The 18,829-nt window shown below is 37.8% G+C and overlaps 3 protein-coding genes across 3 annotated transcripts; all 3 read left to right on the forward strand.

The window, feature by feature from the left end:
- The first annotated feature begins 1,827 nt into the window (after positions 1 to 1,827).
- On the forward strand, positions 1,828 to 7,173 carry LOC103465964 (zinc finger protein 700-like). The gene is made up of 7 exons (XM_017305133.1): positions 1,828 to 1,890; positions 2,983 to 3,024; positions 3,462 to 3,742; positions 3,856 to 3,925; positions 6,448 to 6,728; positions 6,842 to 6,911; positions 7,081 to 7,173. Exons 2-7 carry the CDS (start codon positions 3,007 to 3,009, stop codon positions 7,084 to 7,086), a joined length of 726 nt encoding a protein of 241 aa, XP_017160622.1. The 5' UTR covers positions 1,828 to 1,890; positions 2,983 to 3,006; the 3' UTR covers positions 7,087 to 7,173.
- An 18-nt stretch (positions 7,174 to 7,191) lies between these two features.
- On the forward strand, positions 7,192 to 8,473 carry LOC108166345 (zinc finger protein 239-like). The gene is given in 3 exon segments (XM_017305132.1): positions 7,192 to 7,284; positions 7,569 to 8,023; positions 8,025 to 8,473. Coding segments are annotated over 3 exon segments (858 nt in total). The 5' UTR covers positions 7,192 to 7,278; the 3' UTR covers positions 8,422 to 8,473.
- A 5,325-nt stretch (positions 8,474 to 13,798) lies between these two features.
- snx22 (sorting nexin 22) lies at positions 13,799 to 18,629 on the forward strand. Its single transcript, XM_008411203.2, has 5 exons — positions 13,799 to 14,199; positions 16,925 to 17,008; positions 17,201 to 17,305; positions 17,824 to 17,918; positions 18,186 to 18,629. The coding sequence occupies exons 1-5, from the start codon at positions 14,113 to 14,115 to the stop codon at positions 18,220 to 18,222; spliced, it is 408 nt and encodes a 135-aa protein (XP_008409425.1). The 5' UTR covers positions 13,799 to 14,112; the 3' UTR covers positions 18,223 to 18,629.
- The last annotated feature ends 200 nt before the right edge of the window (positions 18,630 to 18,829 follow it).

Consider the following 18,829-nt stretch of genomic DNA (forward strand, 5'->3'; position numbering starts at 1 on the left):
TTCTAAAAACTGAAGTCGTTGTAGAATATTGCTAATGTCCTTGGGGTCGGACGGGGGCATTTTGCCCTAGTTCAACTTGGAGGTGAAGAAAAGTGAGGTAAAAATAAAAGTGAGAAAATCTCCTGGTCTTTAGGTTTGAAGTAATCCAGTTATGATGTCGATAATGTGAATAAAACCATAAAAATTGTGACTTTAAAAATAATTCACAAGCAAAGTTATCAGTAAGGACGGGAGAGAGCAGGATAAGCTGTTCCTCCTTCAGCTGCCAGACGCAGAACACTTCCGCCCGAATGGCTAAAACTGATCCCATATTCCCCATTCAAATGCCGCAGGATGGCCATGTCTGCAATCCCTGACCCTAAGGTGCATTTTCCGACATGGCGCAGCATTTTCAATACAACTTTATGACATAAGGAAGCCCGGCCTCTAACCCTATTTATTTTCGGAACGCAACCCCTAAGAAAAACAAGGGTTCGCTGTAAATGTAGTGTTTGCTTAATTTTTTTCTACAGCAGAAGTTTTGTCAAAAAAAGCGTAACAGGCTTAATTTCAAAAGGTAGTAAAAACTTTTTTTTTATAAAAGTGTGTGGAAAAAAAACAGTCCATGCATCCTCATTCCAAACACATTCACTTAAATTTTCACTTTATGGTATATGTTCACATTCTTTATTAACTGTATATCAAAAATATTTTAAATGTAACTGAAGATATGACATAATACAACATATAATATTCAATAAAATACAAAGACTTAAATCTTATTGTACAGACTTGGTCATCAAATCACTACGTTGCCTGTAGGAATTTTTAATGTCCAGCAAGTGTCAGTATTGAGTGACACAGTATCAATACAGTGTTGCTTTGAGTCGAAACGCCTCATGACGCCTCATTTACCCATCACTACCCAGGATGAAGTGATGATGATAAAGATTTAATGAAATAAACCATTGAACAGGCAGCAAGACGCAACACGACGAGGATCCGACAAGAGACAAAGACAACAGGTGGGACTAAATACACTGGGAGAAACGAGACACAGCTGGGGACAATCAACAGTGAAGGCAGAGACTCACAGAGGAACAGACTAATAAACACAGAAAAACCTCAAAATAAATACACAGAAAAAACACAGATCACCACACTGTGTTTGTCAAAACATTTACACTTGACAAATGCTCTTATGATTTCCATGGTAATAATGTTGAGGTCTACAGTTCCATAAACATTCAACTCTCAATTTAAAAAAGAAGAAAACTTTCAATATGGTTACATGGAGATTGATTGCTTTGATGATTTAGTTCTTACACTAATGAGTTTCAGTGTAAGAAAACACATTCTAAATATTCTACACAGAATGTGTAGAATGTACACATTCTGTATAAAGTCTACACAGAATGTAGACTTTTACTACATTCTGTGTAGTAAGTCACTTCTTCCTCAACAAACTGCCAGCAAGTCCATGAGAATAATTGAATTGTTATCAGTCAGTTCACTCTCAGATTCATTCTACTGACACGTCGTGAGTCTGGGTACTGAGTCTGGTTTTGTTTCTGTTATGGTTCTGTTCTGTCAGAACAGTCGGTTCTGTCTATAGATTTGCAAACAAGATTGGTTCTGTAGGCACCCAGCGGGTTTACAGGACTGTTAAAAATCTTTTGAGGTTTAACTTTTGAGTCTCTCTGTTGCACAGAAGAATAAAGATGTGAAAGCAGCTCTGGGTCTAATATCATGGCTGAATTGTGTTTTTAAAAAAATCTAACTGGGAGCTGAATGCTTATGAAACTGTAAACATTTGAACATGGTTACCATGGAAATCATAACAGCGTCTGTCAGTTGTAAATATTTTGAAAAGGATAACCTTCATGTCTGCAGAGGTTGCTCAACAAAGCGGCAAGTTTATTTATCACACATACTTGTAATAATTCATATTAATTTATAACAACTCACTTTTCAATATTGCCAGCTTCATAAAATAATGGTTTGTAGGTATATACAATTATTTAAAGTTTTAATTTGCTCTTGTCCACAAGAAGAGCAGAAAAATCCCTCATTCATGATTCTCTTGATCTTGATTACTGTTAAAAATTGTAAAGATCCACAACGCATCTGCTTCAACGTGTTTTTATTTTAGTTTATGTAAACTTGTAATTTTATGAAAGTTATGGAAAAATCTCTAAGAAATATTGCTCAAACTTTAGCCCTCAGGGAATATAGATAATGTTGGTACTCCTAACTAGTGATGTCACGTCGGACCACTTTTTTCAGTAATGAGTAATCAAACCGTTGCTATTTAAAATCCAGTATTCAGACTACAGTTACTTATCGAAATCACTTTGCGTTACTGTGTGTTACTATTTTCTTTTGGAATTTAATTGTATTTATTCCACGCGTCTTGGGGAGCGGCCGCCGTTTCTATGCAATGTAAACAATGGAGGGAGGAGAGAGATGCGCATTTTGTCACTAATTACAACACAGAGCGTTGTCGTCAGCAGCTGCTGAAAGTGACTAAAAAAGTTACTTTTAATGTAACTTAGTAATTTCCAAATCAAGTAGTCAGTAATCTAACAAGTTACTTTTTCAAGGAGTAATCAGTAATCCGATTAAAGTTACTTTTTCAAAGTAACTATGCCATCACTGCTCCTAACTGGCTTAAAGGAGTAAGTTAAGGGTTTTTTTACACAAAGGTCAGAGAGAGAGAAATAAGTTTGTCTCTTATACATTCATCCATTCATCCATTTTCTTTACACCCTTGTCCCTTCGTGGGGTCGGGAGGGTTGCTGGTGCCTATCTCCAGCTAACATTCCGGGCGAGAGGCGGGGTTCACCCTGGACAGGTCGCCAGTCTGTCGCAGGGCAATGTCTCTTATACAGTGATAGTAAGTATCTGGTTTCAACTGTATGTGAAACTGTTGTCACTGCTATGCAAATAATTTCAAATCACATCTGCTTCACATTATAAATGATGTGTGCTTGTGTTACACAGGAACAGTTTGGTGATGGCAAAGCAATGGCATCACTGGAAAAGGTTAGTTATTTGGTCAGGGCTCATAGATTGTGGTATTTGCAAAAGTTTGAAATGGCTAGCTTAGAAACCAACCCATACCTCCTCCCTCCTGATGTGCTGATCAAATTGCTGATCAAAAGACGAGATAACTTGTTTTTTTTTTGTATACATTAGGCTGCCTGATGGTGGAGCATTTTCTCCATGCTTAGACTCATACCTTCACCATGGATAAATATTAGATTGCATGTTTTTATCATACTTATAAAGTATACTAATGTTTGTCGTCTTACTTTGTGAAAAGTGTCACTGTAAAACTGCAATTACGAGAGCTGACAGTCCTTGTGACTGATGGTTGCTATCCAACAAGTTTAGTTTTCATTCTTGTCTGTTTGTTCAGTCCAGTCTTTGTACTTTATAGTTACTGTCTATTTCTTCATCCTTCTGATTTACTTCCTTAGAACCAAACCAGTATGAACCCAGGAGGTGAACATGATGATAAAGCCACAGATGGTCCCAGTGATGGGCAGCAGGATCAGCCCACACAGAGGCGGTGGAAACAACACAGCCGTGACACGTGTCTGAAACGTTTCAGGAAGATCTCAACTCTGAGAGCTCATCAACGTACTCATGCTGGAAAAAAGTCTTATAGGTGTTACCAATATTTGAAGAGATTCAGAACTTCTGCAGGAATGAACGTTCATTGGGATAAATGCACCAGAGAAAAGCTTGCCCTATCAATGTACGTAAATATCTGGCTACAACTGCATCTGAAACTGTCATCACTGCTGTGCAAATAACTTAAAGTCACATCTACTTTACTTATTATAAATGGTGTATGTTTGTTTGATGCAGAAACAAACTGAAGGAACTACAGTTGGAAGACAATACTGTTGTTGGCAACGCAACAACGTCACTGAAAGAGGTTAGTTATTAAAAATGAGTGCTACTTTTTTGTGTTTGTAGTCTTCTATTGACCCTTTACAACTAGATCAGTTAATCACTCGAGGCACCATGGCAGACATCGGAAGTGAGGATTGGAGTATTGAACAGAGCAATTGAATAGTTTTCCCAAGTTGTTTTTAACAGTTTTGGATTCTACTTTTTGAAATGGAGCTAATTTGTCTGTGAACATAACACGTTTGGTCAGAGCCCATAGACTGTGGTATTTACAAAAGTTTGAAATGGCTAGCTTAGAAACCGACCCATACCTCCTTCCTCCTGATGTGCTGATCAAATTGCTGATCAATTGCTCCAGCAACCTTAAAAATTTACAACCAGGGCCGGCCCAAGGCAATCAAACTAAGCAGCCGCTTAGGACCCCAAGGCCACTAAGTGGCCCGCTCAGTGGAACTAATTTTTTATTATTTAATTTTTTTTTTACTAACTATTTCTATGTCATTATAATATCAGAAACACACAATTTCACTATGAAGTGATTTGTTTTTACATTAACATATATATTTGATTATGTATGTAGAAATTATTATTTTATTGATAAAAAGGGGGAGGGGAAATTGCTCTTGGGGCCTCCTGGTGGCCGCGGTAGGTGCCGCACGCTTCGCCAGCAACATGAGCTGCAATGTGCAGAGCATCCAAATGTCCAAAGTTCCGGTCAGAAGTTACGTAAGCAAAACAATGTCTCAAAAACGGACTTATCCTTCAGGGAGGGACAAAAGAAAGAGGAAGAATATGAAAAAAGCCAAGATAAAGGTTTGTTTTAATGTGCCTTGGTAATGTAATGTAAAAGATTTGTAAAGCTGTTAATGGAAAATTAGCTTGATAGCGACCTTGAACGGTCCAGTTCAACAGCCAAACATTTATGCTAGCGTCTTTGTGTTTGTGTGAAACTGAGTTTAAACTTTAAATGAGTTGATTCTCATGGTTGACTCTGAATATTTTCTGAGGTATTTTTGGCTTCAAAACGCCGTGTTTGATAACGTTTGATAACAATATTTAAAACTTCTCAATGTTAATCAGTCCAGTACCGATACCGGTCCACATTCTCAGGGAAGAAAGACTCACCTGGTATAAATTACATGTTTAGCTATTGGAGTAACGCTTAAGATAAATTTATTTCGTCGAAGAATGTCATGAATATGTGTGTAGGGTTGCACCGATTGCAGTTTTCTGGCTGATCCCTGGTTCCTGATCTTTAAAAAGCCTGACCTGCCGATTTTGATTTATGCTGATATGAGTGTTTTTTTTGTCTGAATTGTCACTAGATATAACAAGAAAGTCTGAGATGGTAACAGTGGGGTGAATATTGTTAACTGAAAACGTGCAGATCTGTTCTGCATTGTCAGTCAAACCTCTCACTGCAGAACACTAGAGGACAGAGGCTGATACGTAAACCTTTATCCTTTGTGGAGGAAGATAATAAAAGGGGATAAGCTGGGCTTCATGTGTAAGTATCAGCAGATCACGATGGCCCAAAATTAAGGAAATCGGCGCCCAGAAATCAACTGGTCGATAAATCAGTTGGCCAATAAATGTCCATCCATCCATTCATTTTCTTGCAACCTTGTCCCTTAGTGGGGTTGGGAGGGTTGCTGGTGCCCATCTCCAGCTAACGTTCTGGGCGAGAGGCGGGGTACAACCTGGACAAGTCGCCAGTCTGTCGCAGGGCAACACAGAGACACACAGGACAAACAACCACGCACACACACACTCACACCTAGGGGCAATTTGGAGAGGCCAATTAACCTGACAGTCATGTTTTTGGACTGTGGGAGGAAGCCCACCCGGAGAAAACCCACGCATGCACACGGAGACTCCAACCCAGAACCTTCTTGCTGCTACCAACCTACCAATATTTATTGCACAGTGCCCCCCAATATTTATTGGTGGGCACCAATATTTATTGGTGGGCAATATTTATTGGTGGGCACAGTGCCCACCAATATTTATTGGTGGGCACTGTGTCAGCCCACCAATAAATATTATTCATGTATATAATGTAAACAGCACTGCCAGAGATGCAATAAGTTTACATCAGGTGTGTGAATGATCTAATGATCGGGCTGCTGATTACAGACAGTCCACATTGCTAGCAGAACTAGAGGGCCCCAAAGCCACATTTCGCTTAGGGCCCCATGGAGGCTTGGGCCGGCCCTGTGTACAACAAATGAGATAACTAGCTTTTTTTCGTATACATTAGGCTGCCTGATGGTGGAGCATTTTCTCCATGCTTAGACTCGTACCTTCACCATGGATAAAAATTAGATTGCATGTTTCAAATCATACTTATAAAGTATATTAATGTTTGTCGTCTTACTTTGTGAAAAGTGTTTTGCTGTAAAACTGCAATTACGAGAGCTGACAGTCCTTGTGACTGATGGTTGCTATCCAACAAGTTTAGTTTTCATTCTTGTCTGTTTGTTCAGTCCAGTCTTTGTACTTTATAGTTACTGTCTATTTCTTCATCCTTCTGATTTACTTCCTTAGAACCAAACCAGTATGAACCCAGGAGGTGAACATGATGATAAAGCCACAGATGGTCCCAGTGATGGGCAGCAGGATCAGCCCACACAGAGGCGGTGGAAACAACACAGCCGTGACACGTGTCTGAAACGTTTCAGGAAGATCTCAACTCTGAGAGCTCATCAACGTACTCATGCTGGAAAAAAGTCTTATAGGTGTTACCAATATTTGAAGAGATTCAGAACTTCTGCAGGAATGAACGTTCATTGGGATAAATGCACCAGAGAAAAGCTTGCCCTATCAATGTACGTAAATATCTGGCTACAACTGCATCTGCAACTGTTGTCACTGCTGTGCAAATAACTTAAAGTCACATCTACTTTACTTGTTATAAATGGCGTATGTTTGTTTGATGCAGAACTGAACTGAAGGAACTACAGTTGGAAGAGAATACTGTTGTTGGCAACGCAACAATGTCACTGAAAGAGGTTAGTTATTAAAACATGTGGGAAACTGAGTACTGCTCAGTTTTCCTGTCCTGAGGTATTTCGTCATTGAGTTTCCATTTTCTCTCTGTTCATGCCTGAGTTTGTCCCTGGATACTGACTTTGGTCCAGTTCCATGACATGTTAACTGGACTCTCTCAATTGCTCTTAGGTATGAGAGATATAATTACAGACATCTGGGCTGTTTCCTTGAAGACGTTTCACTTCTCGTTCAAAAAGCTGTTTCAGTTTTGAATCTTATCGGAAGTATAAGGCTTATAAGTTGTAATGAGAAACCATCACATTGATTGTAAAGAATGAAGACATAGGTAATCTTTCGAAACGGTCCCACCACTTGTGGGAAGAGTAAATGAGGGTAGGTATAGAGTGCCCAGCTCTTTCTGGGAGACACAATTGTACAGTAGTTTCAATTATAAATTTTCAAAGGAAAGACTTGACTCATGCTTTAACATAAAAAAACACATAAAGGGATACATAAAGGGATACATAAAGGGATGAATGGACTAAACTCAATTATTATAGCTTACAACAACATACATATTGGTCTACTGAAGAGACCTTAACATCTTTAATCTTTGTATAAAGTCTGTACTCTATAGTTACTGTCTATTTCTCCATCCTTCTAATTTACTTCCTTAGAACCAAACCAGTATGAACCCAGGAGGCGAACATGATTATAAAGCCACAGATGGAACTAGTGAGGGACAACAGGATCAACCCACACTAAGGCAACAGAAACAACACAGCTGTGACACATGTCTGAAACATTTCAGAAAGATCTCAAGACTGAGAGCTCATCAAAGCATTCACACGGGAGAAAAGCCTTATCTTTGCGCCCAATGTCAGAAGAGATTCAGAAAATCTGCAAAACTGAAGGTTCATCAGCGTATCCACACTGGAGAAAAGCCTTATATTTGCTCCCAGTGTGAGAAGAGATTCAGATATTCTACAGGATTGATTGTTCATCGACGCATTCACACAGGAGAAAAACCTCATCTCTGTACCCATTGTGACAAGAGATTCAGATGTGCTAAAAGATTGAAGGTTCATCGACGTATTCACACCGGAGAAAAGCCTTATCTTTGTACCCATTGTGANCAGATGTGCTAGAAGTTTGAAGGTTCATCGACGTATCCACACCGGAGAAAAGCCTTATCTTTGTACCCATTGTGAGAAGAGATACAGATGTGCTAAAAGATTGAAGGTTCATCGACGTATCCACACAGGAGAAAAGCCTTATCTTTGTGTCCAGTGTGAGATGAGATTCAGAGATTCTTCAAGATTGAAGGTTCATCAGCGTATCCACACAGGTGAAAAACCTTACCTTTGTACCCATTGTGAGAAGAGATTCATATGTGCTAAAAGATTGAAGGTTCATCAGCATATCCACACAGGTGAAAAACCTTACCTTTGTGGTCAATGTGAGAAAAGATTCAGAAATTCCGCAAGACTGAGGCGCCATCGCCGTGTCCACATGGAAAAAAATACCTAATCCACACAAGAGAACATTTATCACAATAATATTAACAAGCATTCAAAATCAATTGTCATGTCTCATTTTTTGCAGCAAAAACAAACATACAGCTATTATACAAAGTCACCCTATAAGCATCTCAGTCAATGGCATAGAAGCTAACAAGCTGTTCATAAAACCTCTGCTTAATCTGCAGATATATTAAAGCATTAAGTAGAAAATCCGAATTAATGTATGTGAGTGTGTGTGTGTGTGTGTGTGCGGGTGGGGCTGGGATGGCTATCTTCCCTTCAAGATTCAAAAAGCAGCACGTGGGAAAGACAGTGGCAATACATGAAGGTGAAGAGATTCAATGTGAACTTTAGGGACACTGGAACTGTGCTCTCTTATACTGAAGAGTTGTTTGCATAAAACTATTAAAAACATGGAAAATTACAGAGTTCACACTCCAATAAATTAGGCTTACAAGAAGCTGCAATCTTAGTAAAATATGTATTTATATATACAGTACAAGGAAAAGTGAAAGTGCTCTGTGTGATCATTAAGAGGTAGTGTGAAATTCTTCTTAATCTGAAATTTCTAGGAAGACATGGCAAAAATTTCCAGGATGTTACCTGGGAAATCTGTGGTGACACAGTTTTAAAATGTCTGCATGCACCTAATATTTCAAACCCTTAACATCTCTCTTTCAGGCCCTAGAAAACAGAAAACAGGGAGTAAAACAGTCTGGGAGGTGGTGGCTTCCAAAGATCATGTACTCAGATCAATCAATCAAGTTTATTTGTATAACACATTTCAGCAACAGGGCAGGTCAACGCATTTTACACAACAGAAACACAAAAATACAATAATGTGCTAAGCAATTCAGCGATTTATAAACTAACAATATCTTAAAGACTAAAAAAAAACTCCTGACACTAACTGCTGCAAACTTTTTCTACAAAACATAAGTCCTCCAAACCACTAGAAGGAGTCTGGAGTAGGTAATAGTGCCTACATAAATATGCTGCTTTTCACAAATATTGTAAAAAGACTGCTTGTTTGAAAATGACATGAAGTATAGCACACTTTTTCTTCTTTCCTCTTTCTTCTTGACATCCCATCTTGATCGTAGACTGACTGTCTATAATCTTTTCTGAGAGACTGGTCCTATAAGATTTGTTGGTCCTCTCGCCATAGTCGGGTTGAGCACTTCCTTTTTGTTTGCAACATTTTACACTTTTACTGTTTCTACTGTTTGCCGCATTTTCCCCCTTGCTTCCATATCCTATGATTGCAGCAATTTTGTTTGCATTTGTTTTGTCGATTGTTGGTTTTTGCTTCTAGGTTCTGTGACTGCAGTATTATTTTGTTTGCAGCATTTTTCAGTTGCACTTCTGTTTTGCGTTTGTGCGTTTTGGAGTTCGCACCATTTGCAGTTTGCAGTGCATTTTGACGTTTCCTGCGTGTTTACACCTGTTGGTCACAGTAAAAAATAATAATAAAAAAAGAAACAATTGCACCATCTTATGGACAAAAAGCTTACTGCACCTTGTATTCCCAGATGGTCTCAGTCTGCGAATCACAGAACGGCTCTCCCCCCTGAATTTGTTACACACTTGATTTAATAGGATTTTCATTCATCTCTGACTTTACAATATATTTTAATGGAAATTTATGGATCTCTTTGTATTAGCTTCCAGGTAATGTGACCAAAAAACTTTAGTTTCTGTATATTTTAATTCATTTCCTTCTTTGTGTGAAAATGTTATTGAAAAAGAATCGGATCAGTTATTTCTAGTAGCTTTCAATGTGGCTAAATTACGAATGAGACAAGTTCATTTTTTAATAAATCAAGTTGTTTTCAAAGGATATGTGGAGCTTAAATAAACACGCAATGTCTTAATATTTTTGAACAGTCATCTGATATCGCTCAGATGTATTTCCTTTTCCTCGAGGAAACCTTCATGTATTTCAAAGGAGACTCCAGATATATTTTCTAATTTGAATTCAAATATGCTTCCATACTTTCCATGTTGGAAGGTGTGGATTATTTTAAATTCACTATTTTAGTTTAAAGACAAAAGAAATCACATACTTACAAGAAAATCTTAGTAGTGGGGTCATGTGAAAATAGTAGCAGCTTTAAACTTTATGCCCAGCAGAGGGAACTCTTAACTCTTTTTCCATTTGATCAAATTTGAATCATCATCAAATGTGACGGTCCAGCCACATACTTCAGTTCAAGTCTTAAAAAGTTTTCCTCAACATAAAATATTCAGCAGCACGCAAGACATCTTCCAACCTTAAATTAAATATACTCATGTACCACGTGTCTTTCCTTCTACGTTGTTGTGAGGAACCGTTTCTTGATAAAAATGCTTTGCTGTGTATGTGGATACACCCCAGGAATGCCTCGGATAATCTGGGTGACAGCGCTCCCTTTCATTCACACTCTAGTTTGGACAAATTGCGTCATGGCTGCAAGACCAGCTGGTGTGTCTGTCCAGTTTGGGAAGTTTTGCTGACCTACTTTCAAATTCAAGAACAAATTGAAATGTCACTAAGCATGTTTGAACATGTTGATGAGCAACTTAAATAACGTTCCATCCACAGAAGATTCAGTTAGTCTATCAATTGAATATTTATTTTAGTAACTGTCTAATTGTCACTGGCTTACATATTAATATTCACGCCAGCATCCAGTTGCTGTTTTTGGTTGATGAGTTTATGAGTTTACAGTTGAGTTTGGTATACAATTAAAAAAGATAAGACGGAAGAGGAAACTGATAACCATTAAAATCACAGCGCAAACTCTTCTTCTATTATTAGTAGACTGAACAGTAGGACAACAGATTGAACTTGCAGAACAGAAATAGATTTAAACCGTTTCCTGGGAGTTACTTTAAACCAGAAAAATCTGGAAAACAAAAGAAAGGAAGACAAATAAAGGGATCAGGCAGGAAAACAGACAAAAACAGGCAGGAGAAAGGAAAAAAAAACATCAACAGCCAAAAAGGAGGACCCAAAAGACGGTTTGAAATTTAAGGAACTATATAAAATGGCCAATATTTATTTAGACGTTTTAAAGCTTCTGCAGCTTAACAGACTCCGTTGCGACTTATCGAAGGTATAAAGCCAGTCAACTTTACCTAAATTCTGTCAGAGGTTTTACTGAAATAATTCAAAGGAAAAACCACAAAAAGCACAAAGGTCAGACGTTTGATGATGTATCATACTTAAATAAGTGTACTGACCCATCAGCATGTGGATTGTACCGTTAGCTTAGGCACAAAGAGGAAGATATTCGTTAAAGTGGTAATGAAATATGTGCCGATACAGCAGGCAAATGGAAAAAAACTCTTGAGCGTTCACCCAGCGGTGATATTTTCACCCTGTAAGGTCACACATCCTCCCGTAATTTAGTCAGCTCCTCTGCCTGCTTGATTTGCTAAACTGCATGAGCAACAGCCGGGTGGGAAGATCTAAATCCCGTGATGAGGGTCACAGGTGGAGCACGTGATTCCTGTGGAGATAAATTCCTGAAAAATGAGCCACGAGCCACGAACATTGTTCACATTGGGCAGTTTGGGAGGAGGACAATATTTTAGGAATCCAACGTGAACTTTCTTTTTTTTCTTCCTCTCGGCTGCAGCGTCTGGAGAGCTACGATTCTTAAGGGATGTGAGGAGAGCTGTGTGGTTATGCGGCCAGGGCTTAGATCCCTTTTTCGCTGCCCATTGTTTTCGGTTTTATTTTGTGTTTGAGTCGCAGCAGGAAGTGAAGCTGGATTTGAAAGTTGCAAGGCACTTTCTGGAAGTTGTCTGAAACCTGGTGGCCTTGGCTTTTTAGAAGAAGCTTGAGCAGGAAATACAGCGAGAGACTGAAACAAGAGACAACATAATAGAGCAATATTTGTTTTTCAAAAAAAGGCTAATTAGTTTGATGCCTTTTGGTTTTTGAAATAACCATCTTTGTTGTGAAAAATAAAGCTGTAAACACCAAATCAGCTAATGAGGCGGATTGACTTCTGTCGGTTTAAAAAAAAAAAATTCCAACAGGTTCACAGTGATGTGAAACCTTTCTGCTAAGAAACACAGTTCAAAGAGAATCTAAACCAATCCATTTAGGCCCCGTCCACTCAGAAACATTTAGTTTTTCTAAAACAGGTATCGGTTTCAAAACCACTTGTGTCCGGAAAAGGTTTTCATCCACTCCGAGAACAACCAAAAACACAATTTTTTTACTCCTCCAAACCAGTAAGTGGTGCTAAACACAGAGTGTGGGACATTCGCATAAAGCTTCCACACGATGCTAGCAGTAAACACAACAAGAACAGAAGAATGGCAGAATATTAACAAGGCGCCGCCATGAACTTTAAATCTGCCTTTGTGTAAGGCACATTTGGAGCTAATAGATGTCGGGTTAGAGGTTGGGCTAATATGTCAGAGTTCTCACAAAATGTGCGACTTCCTTATCCGCACGCGTACGCGAGAGAAAAATATTCATTACTGAACTGTTTAAAAGAAAAACAAAATGTTTTGGATCCCCTAGACCAGTTTCTGTGTGGACGGACGGCAAAAACAGTTAAAATCATAGCCTCCAAAGTTTTTGTCAAATTGAAAGTTCTCAATGGGTCACAAAATTTTCAGCATCTTGTTTAAAATAGCAAAGAAAATGATGTAATAATAATAATTATTATTATTATAATTATTATTATCTAATTTTTACATGTCCAACAATAAACTCAGCATAATATTTTAATGAAACATACAAAGTAGTCTGATTTCTACAACTTCATGTTAGGGCCAGAGTAAGCATCTTTTGTTTGTTTGTTTGTTTTTTTAAATAACAAGAATTAGTAGTAGAATAAACACACAATATTACCAGAAGGAAGTTGTAAAATGACTAGAAGGTGTTTGAATGAGAGCAAAGCTCTGAAAGTCCTGCAACTGACGATAATTTGATGCTGATGTCTTTAAAAGATCATGTCCTATTTGTAAAACTGATGCCAAAGTATAACTCCACAAGACGAAGACCTTCCTAAATTATTATTTGTCATGTTAGAATCATCATAAAATTACTACTTTACTCTGTTAGTACGACAACCTTATTGCGGTAATATTACGTCTCTTTTCTTGCATTTTTAAATCAGTCTTCACATTTTAAAGTCATATTCTTTTTGACTTACGGTTGTACAACTATATTTTCATAATACCTTGACTTTATTCTAGTAAGTAATAAAAAAAATGTTGTGTGTGTTAGCCTAGCCCAAGTGCTGTACCTGGCTTGGCAAAACAAATTTATCCCATGCCTGAATTGTTGTCAAGGGCCACATACAATCATTCAGAGGGCAGCAAATGGCCCGGGGCCGCACTTTGGACTTCCATAGAACTTACTGGGAATGAAACTTTAAAAGAAAACAAAAACACTCAGCATATAAGCTTACATGGGCACTACAGCAGCTTCCCATTTCACTGCTGCCTCTCTCTCTCTCACAACCAAAGCTGTGTGCCTTCAAAAACCCGGACTGCACCTTTAATGTCCTGTCGAGGTTTGTCCAATTAGTGAGTAGGTGGAGCACGCAGGAGCAAACCTACCGGAAAAGAAAACACAGACGCTTTCCTCCACCTAACCTGAGCTGACACACGCAGGTCAAAGCTGCTGGTTCTTCGCCTGGAGTTTTTCCAGCCACGGAAAAAGTCAAACGGAGACGGAAAGTCGAAGCGGATGGTGCTGGAGGAACTTTCCCACATGATTGAGGTGTCGATACCGTCGCTGGAGAGGGAGGTGGACGAGTCTGGAAAGACGAAGAAGGTGAGCGCGGTCCAAATTCCCTAAATTCAGCTTTAAGCTTTTTCAAACTCATTGGGAAAGTTTGAAGACGCTCACAGGCAAACACGCGCTTCCTCGGCGTGTAATTTCGCACTAATTGTTATTCTGTGCAGAAGAATGAAGCCGCATGGGGGTCAGGTGAGTCTTACCTGTAAGAAGAGGCGATTCAATTCACAGCAAGTACAAACTTTACTCGCGCGAGTCAAAACCGTCAAGTGTAAAGGACTCGCGTGCTAAATGTATATATTTTCAGAAAGACTTTGCAGTGATTTGTTTTATTTTATTTAAAGCAGCTCAACAACAAACTAAGCAAATATTTAAAACTAATCAAATATGTTTTTTGTGGTGACAGTAGTATGTAAATAATTGAAAATCTGGAACTTAAAAAGAGCTGTGTGTCAAAAAAATCAGGTATATTCTTTTGGGTTCATTTGGGGGAGGGGGGTGTCATTTTAATTTCACTAATATTAAAAGGATTGGTCCCAAATAATAGAAGATGATTTGGGACAGCTTGTCTTTAAAAATGTTTGCTGTTTTTAGCTTAGTTTTATGAAATTAATGGAAGCAGATTTAGGTGCAGAAAAGATGCTTTTGATTGTCCTATTTACTATAATATTAAAGAAAATCTAAAACGCTTTGTGACCTATGCTTTGTGTTGCTGCTAACAATGTAAATTGTGAAACCATTTTTATTTGTAGTTGGTCATTTTGATTAAATGATATTAAAAAGCCTTCGTTTGCATCGTCTTTAAAAAATGTGACGTTTTATGTTTCTGAGTGTATTTCTGTATATTTTCCTGATTATATTTACAAGCCTGAATGTTTCTGTGGCTTCCAAACCAAAAAGGGTGGGAGAAACTAACATGCGTAACAGATGTATTCATACTGTAAATCCTAACACATAACAATACTCGTATTTACTCTCTTTGGTAATGCTCAATTGTTGATCAATGAATAGGTTTGCAAAGCTTTGGGGAACTGGTGCATAATCCGCTTACAAAAATCATTGTTCATGCTGCCCTGAAATATGATGCAGCGTATTTGATATGAATGTTTTTTTTATCCCTGCGTTGACATTCAGGACCAGTTAAACCAGTTAGGAACTTGAATCACTGTCCCACTGTCTCAAAGACAGTGCAGTGGGCGATATGGATTTATTTTTATCGCAATATTTTGTGGTATTATTGCAATATTGATCATAAGTGACGATATGAAATATTTATTACTACTTTTTTAGGCTGTGACTGCAAACATACATAAGCTCAAATATCACTCTTGGCAAACAAACTCATTTGCTTCTTTAGGACACCGATGACATAAAGAAGTGAGATTAGTATCACTAAACTGTACACAGTAACAGCATTTAATCATAATTACAAGTGTATTGGTATTTTTCAGTACTCATTAAAAAAACTGTGAAAAAATAATCCCAACAAAACGGACAGTTCTGGTGGTTTTAAATGTTATTTATCAGAATGTATCGTGACAACAGTGAAAAGTATCGTTTATTTTGATAATTGATACGATAAATGGCAATAGGCACTAGGGTTATGCAAAGGGTAAATTCATAAAATGTTACCTCAACATTGTAGCTAGTACCAGATCTTAACGGAACCTGCTGATTCATTTCCGACACGTGTTTAAACTCAGAATTTCAAAGTTTACAGAGAAAATCAGAATACGGTAATTATTGTTTTTTTTTTAAATGTGACGCATTCAGGTTCACACTACAGAATAGTATTACAGAAAAACAATTATGCAAAAAAATCATTCCAACTAAAACCTGATATGTGAAGGAAATGTTTGTTTCTCGCTCCTGGCTTCCTGCTGTGGACAGGAACAAAATTCTTTGCTGCGCTGCTCTTGGTGAACCAGCAGGCCTGTGAAAACAGAGCCATCATGCAGCACAGTTGGAAACCGCTGCAGCTTCAAGGTTGCTCTACAAAAGTCTTATTTTGTGCTGAAACTGAAGCAGAACCTGAGTGGATAAAAAAAGAATGGCTAAATGGAACATATGTGCTTTCTAGCACACTGAAGGCTACTATGATCACCGTGCCACATTCAGATCTGCATAGCAGAAAAGCTAACGGAGGCACCAGAGTGAGGAATTTGGCTCACTGTGAATCAGACGGCTTGTGGTGCAGAACATGAGAGACTCGCCCTGCTTTTATCTTCTTATATTTATTGAAACAAAAGCAAAGTTCAACATTTATTTATTTTTTTTTTCTCTTGGAAGGGCTCACAAAATGTAGTTTTTTTTGTTGTTGTTTTTTTTTTTCCATATCTGCTGTTCAGTTCTGATGTCTGGTAAAGTCCAACAGATCGGTTCAAATATTTGCAAACTCCATTCGGATTTATTTTAAGTGTTGTTACTTATTGCAGCAGAAAGAAAAGCATGTGCAGCAACTATCCTGGAAAAAAAGTCAAAAGCTCTTTACCGCCTCCTGCTGGAGAGGTGAGCTGATTGTTTTTGCACTGACAATCTGCTAAAAGATCGATTATAACAGTGGGTACTGGAGGGCCGGTATCCTACATGCTCTAGTTCTCTCCCTGGTGGAACTTAAGCATGAGCAAATCATTTATTTCCTAATTTACTTTTTTTTTCTTCTGACTAATCTATCTTGGAAGAGTTACAATTTTGTGAAGTTTGATTTTTGATTACTCTATTTTTTTTCATTTCTTTTTCTTTTTATCTTCTTTTTTTGCAGCTTTTCAGAGTTGAAGTCTTGTTTAACGAGAGGAAACATTATGTCCTCAGAAGAAACAGTGAATTCCAGACGCTCCACAGGAAGGTATGTGTTAATATCAGACTTCCTTTGTCCTGCTTTCTTAAATCTTTTGGAGAGTTTCATTTTGTTTTCGTCTGTGGTCAGTATCTTTCAATGTTTAAAATCCGTAAAATGATTTGATACACATTAGGGCTTCTGAAACCATAAAATAAAATGATTTTTGCTTGTATTTACGTGCTATTGTGATGCCGGCAGCTTAAGAAGATCATCCAGACTCCGGATTTTCCGAGCAAAAGGAACGCCCATCTGAGGACCAAACCTCTGGAGCAGAGGCGGCAGGAGCTGGAAGATTACATCCAGGTAAGAAGCAGAGGTTTCATATAATAATAATAAAGTCCTGTTTATGTGACACCATCTCTTGTTTATATGATGGCATGTTAGGGCAAATGTTTAAAAAAAAAAAAGTAAATTTCTGCCAAAAAAAACACATTTTGAGATTCACCTCAGAAATTTTCTACAAAATTTTTTAAAAATTCTAAGTTTCAAACATCAAAATTTTGTAGGAAAAAAAATCTAATTTTGAGAATACACTCAGAAATTTGATAGAAAACACATGGACATTTCTGAGTTTCAAAAGTTGAAAATTTGCTAGAAAAAGATCAGAATTGTTTAGCTCAATCTCAGAAAATTTCTACAATTACTTAGAAATTTCTGACTTTGAAAAGTTGAAAATTGCAAATTTTTCAAACTTGGTAGTATCCAAGTTTCTTCTAGAACATTTCTGAGGTTAACCTCAAAATTTCAGCGTTTTTCTGGCAGAAATTTGCTCCCCTCTCTTGGACCTGACACTCCGTCGTATGTTTTTCTCTCCGCATCAGGACATTATCTACCTAAATGAAGACGTGCCTCAGGAGCTGCTGGACTTCCTCCACGTGAAGCACTTCCACACGGGGAACAAGATCAGCAGCGTCGAGTGAGTCCGGCAGCCTGCTCTCCTCCGGGAGCCGGCTGGCCAGCGATGCTGCATGCGTTGCTATATTTGTTGCCTCTATTTTCAGATTGGGGGCAATGCGGCAACATGATAAAACCTGAGAAACATTCCTCACAGCGTCCGCACCGGAGCAGCAGCGACAGCTCAAATTGAGTCGTTGCCGTTTGTGGAAAACGGAGTCTGTTTAAAAGCAAAATGAAACCGTTCCGTTTGAATGTAATATCTAATATTTTAATATTCTGTTTTTAGGTCACTGGATGAACTGGACAGTAGGGAATACAAGTAAGTTTTTACTTTAAGAACAATCAGACAAAAAGGGAGAAAAAGGTAAATGACGATCACTTTAAATAGTTTATCAGTTAACACACACAACATTTAAACATGGTCACTCAGCTGAAATGTTTCTGCTTCTTGACCCGAATAGAGAGAAAAAAGCTCCAAAATGCAAAAACGAGATCTATGAAGCATTAATATCAGTTTGAGTCTATGATGTGTAAAAAAACTCAGACTTTGAAATTTCAAGAAATTTCATTGATTCTTTCTAGAACTGTCACTGTAACAAATTGTACCAGAAGTTATTGTGATAAACTATAATATCGTTGCTTTGAGATGGTTTTTAGGTAATATAATGGTAAATAACATATTCTCAAAGATCAATTAACTTAAAATTATAACAAACATTTAACACTGGAAGTAGAAGACATTTTAAATATGCAAAATAAATAAAACAACATAAAATGAATTATGAAGTGTCTGTAAACAAAATTGTCCTTTAAAAAAAAAAAAAAACCCAAGTTGAGACCAAAACACAGAACTGAAGAATTTAGTGATCCGGTTTTTGGTAAAAAAAAAAAAAAAAAAAATAAAGAGGAAAAGAAAGAATACCCATGTAT

This window comes from Poecilia reticulata, linkage group LG6 (genome assembly GCF_000633615.1).
Source record: "Poecilia reticulata strain Guanapo linkage group LG6, Guppy_female_1.0+MT, whole genome shotgun sequence".
In the NCBI taxonomy this organism is placed as follows: Eukaryota; Metazoa; Chordata; class Actinopteri; order Cyprinodontiformes; family Poeciliidae; genus Poecilia; species Poecilia reticulata.

Excerpts from the sequence above, each read along its gene's own strand:
- LOC103465964 (XM_017305133.1), top strand. Across the intron at positions 3,926-6,447 it reads CAACAACGTCACTGAAAGAG|AACCAAACCAGTATGAACCC; the intron begins GTTAGTTATTAA and ends TTACTTCCTTAG. Across the intron at positions 6,729-6,841 it reads GAAAAGCTTGCCCTATCAAT|AACTGAACTGAAGGAACTAC; the intron begins GTACGTAAATAT and ends TGTTTGATGCAG.
- snx22 (XM_008411203.2), top strand. The coding sequence starts at position 14,113 with ATGGTGCTGGAGGAACTTTCCCACATGATTGAGGTGTCGATACCGTCG. Across the intron at positions 14,200-16,924 it reads AGTCTGGAAAGACGAAGAAG|CTTTTCAGAGTTGAAGTCTT; the intron begins GTGAGCGCGGTC and ends CTTTTTTTGCAG. Across the intron at positions 17,009-17,200 it reads TCCAGACGCTCCACAGGAAG|CTTAAGAAGATCATCCAGAC; the intron begins GTATGTGTTAAT and ends TGATGCCGGCAG.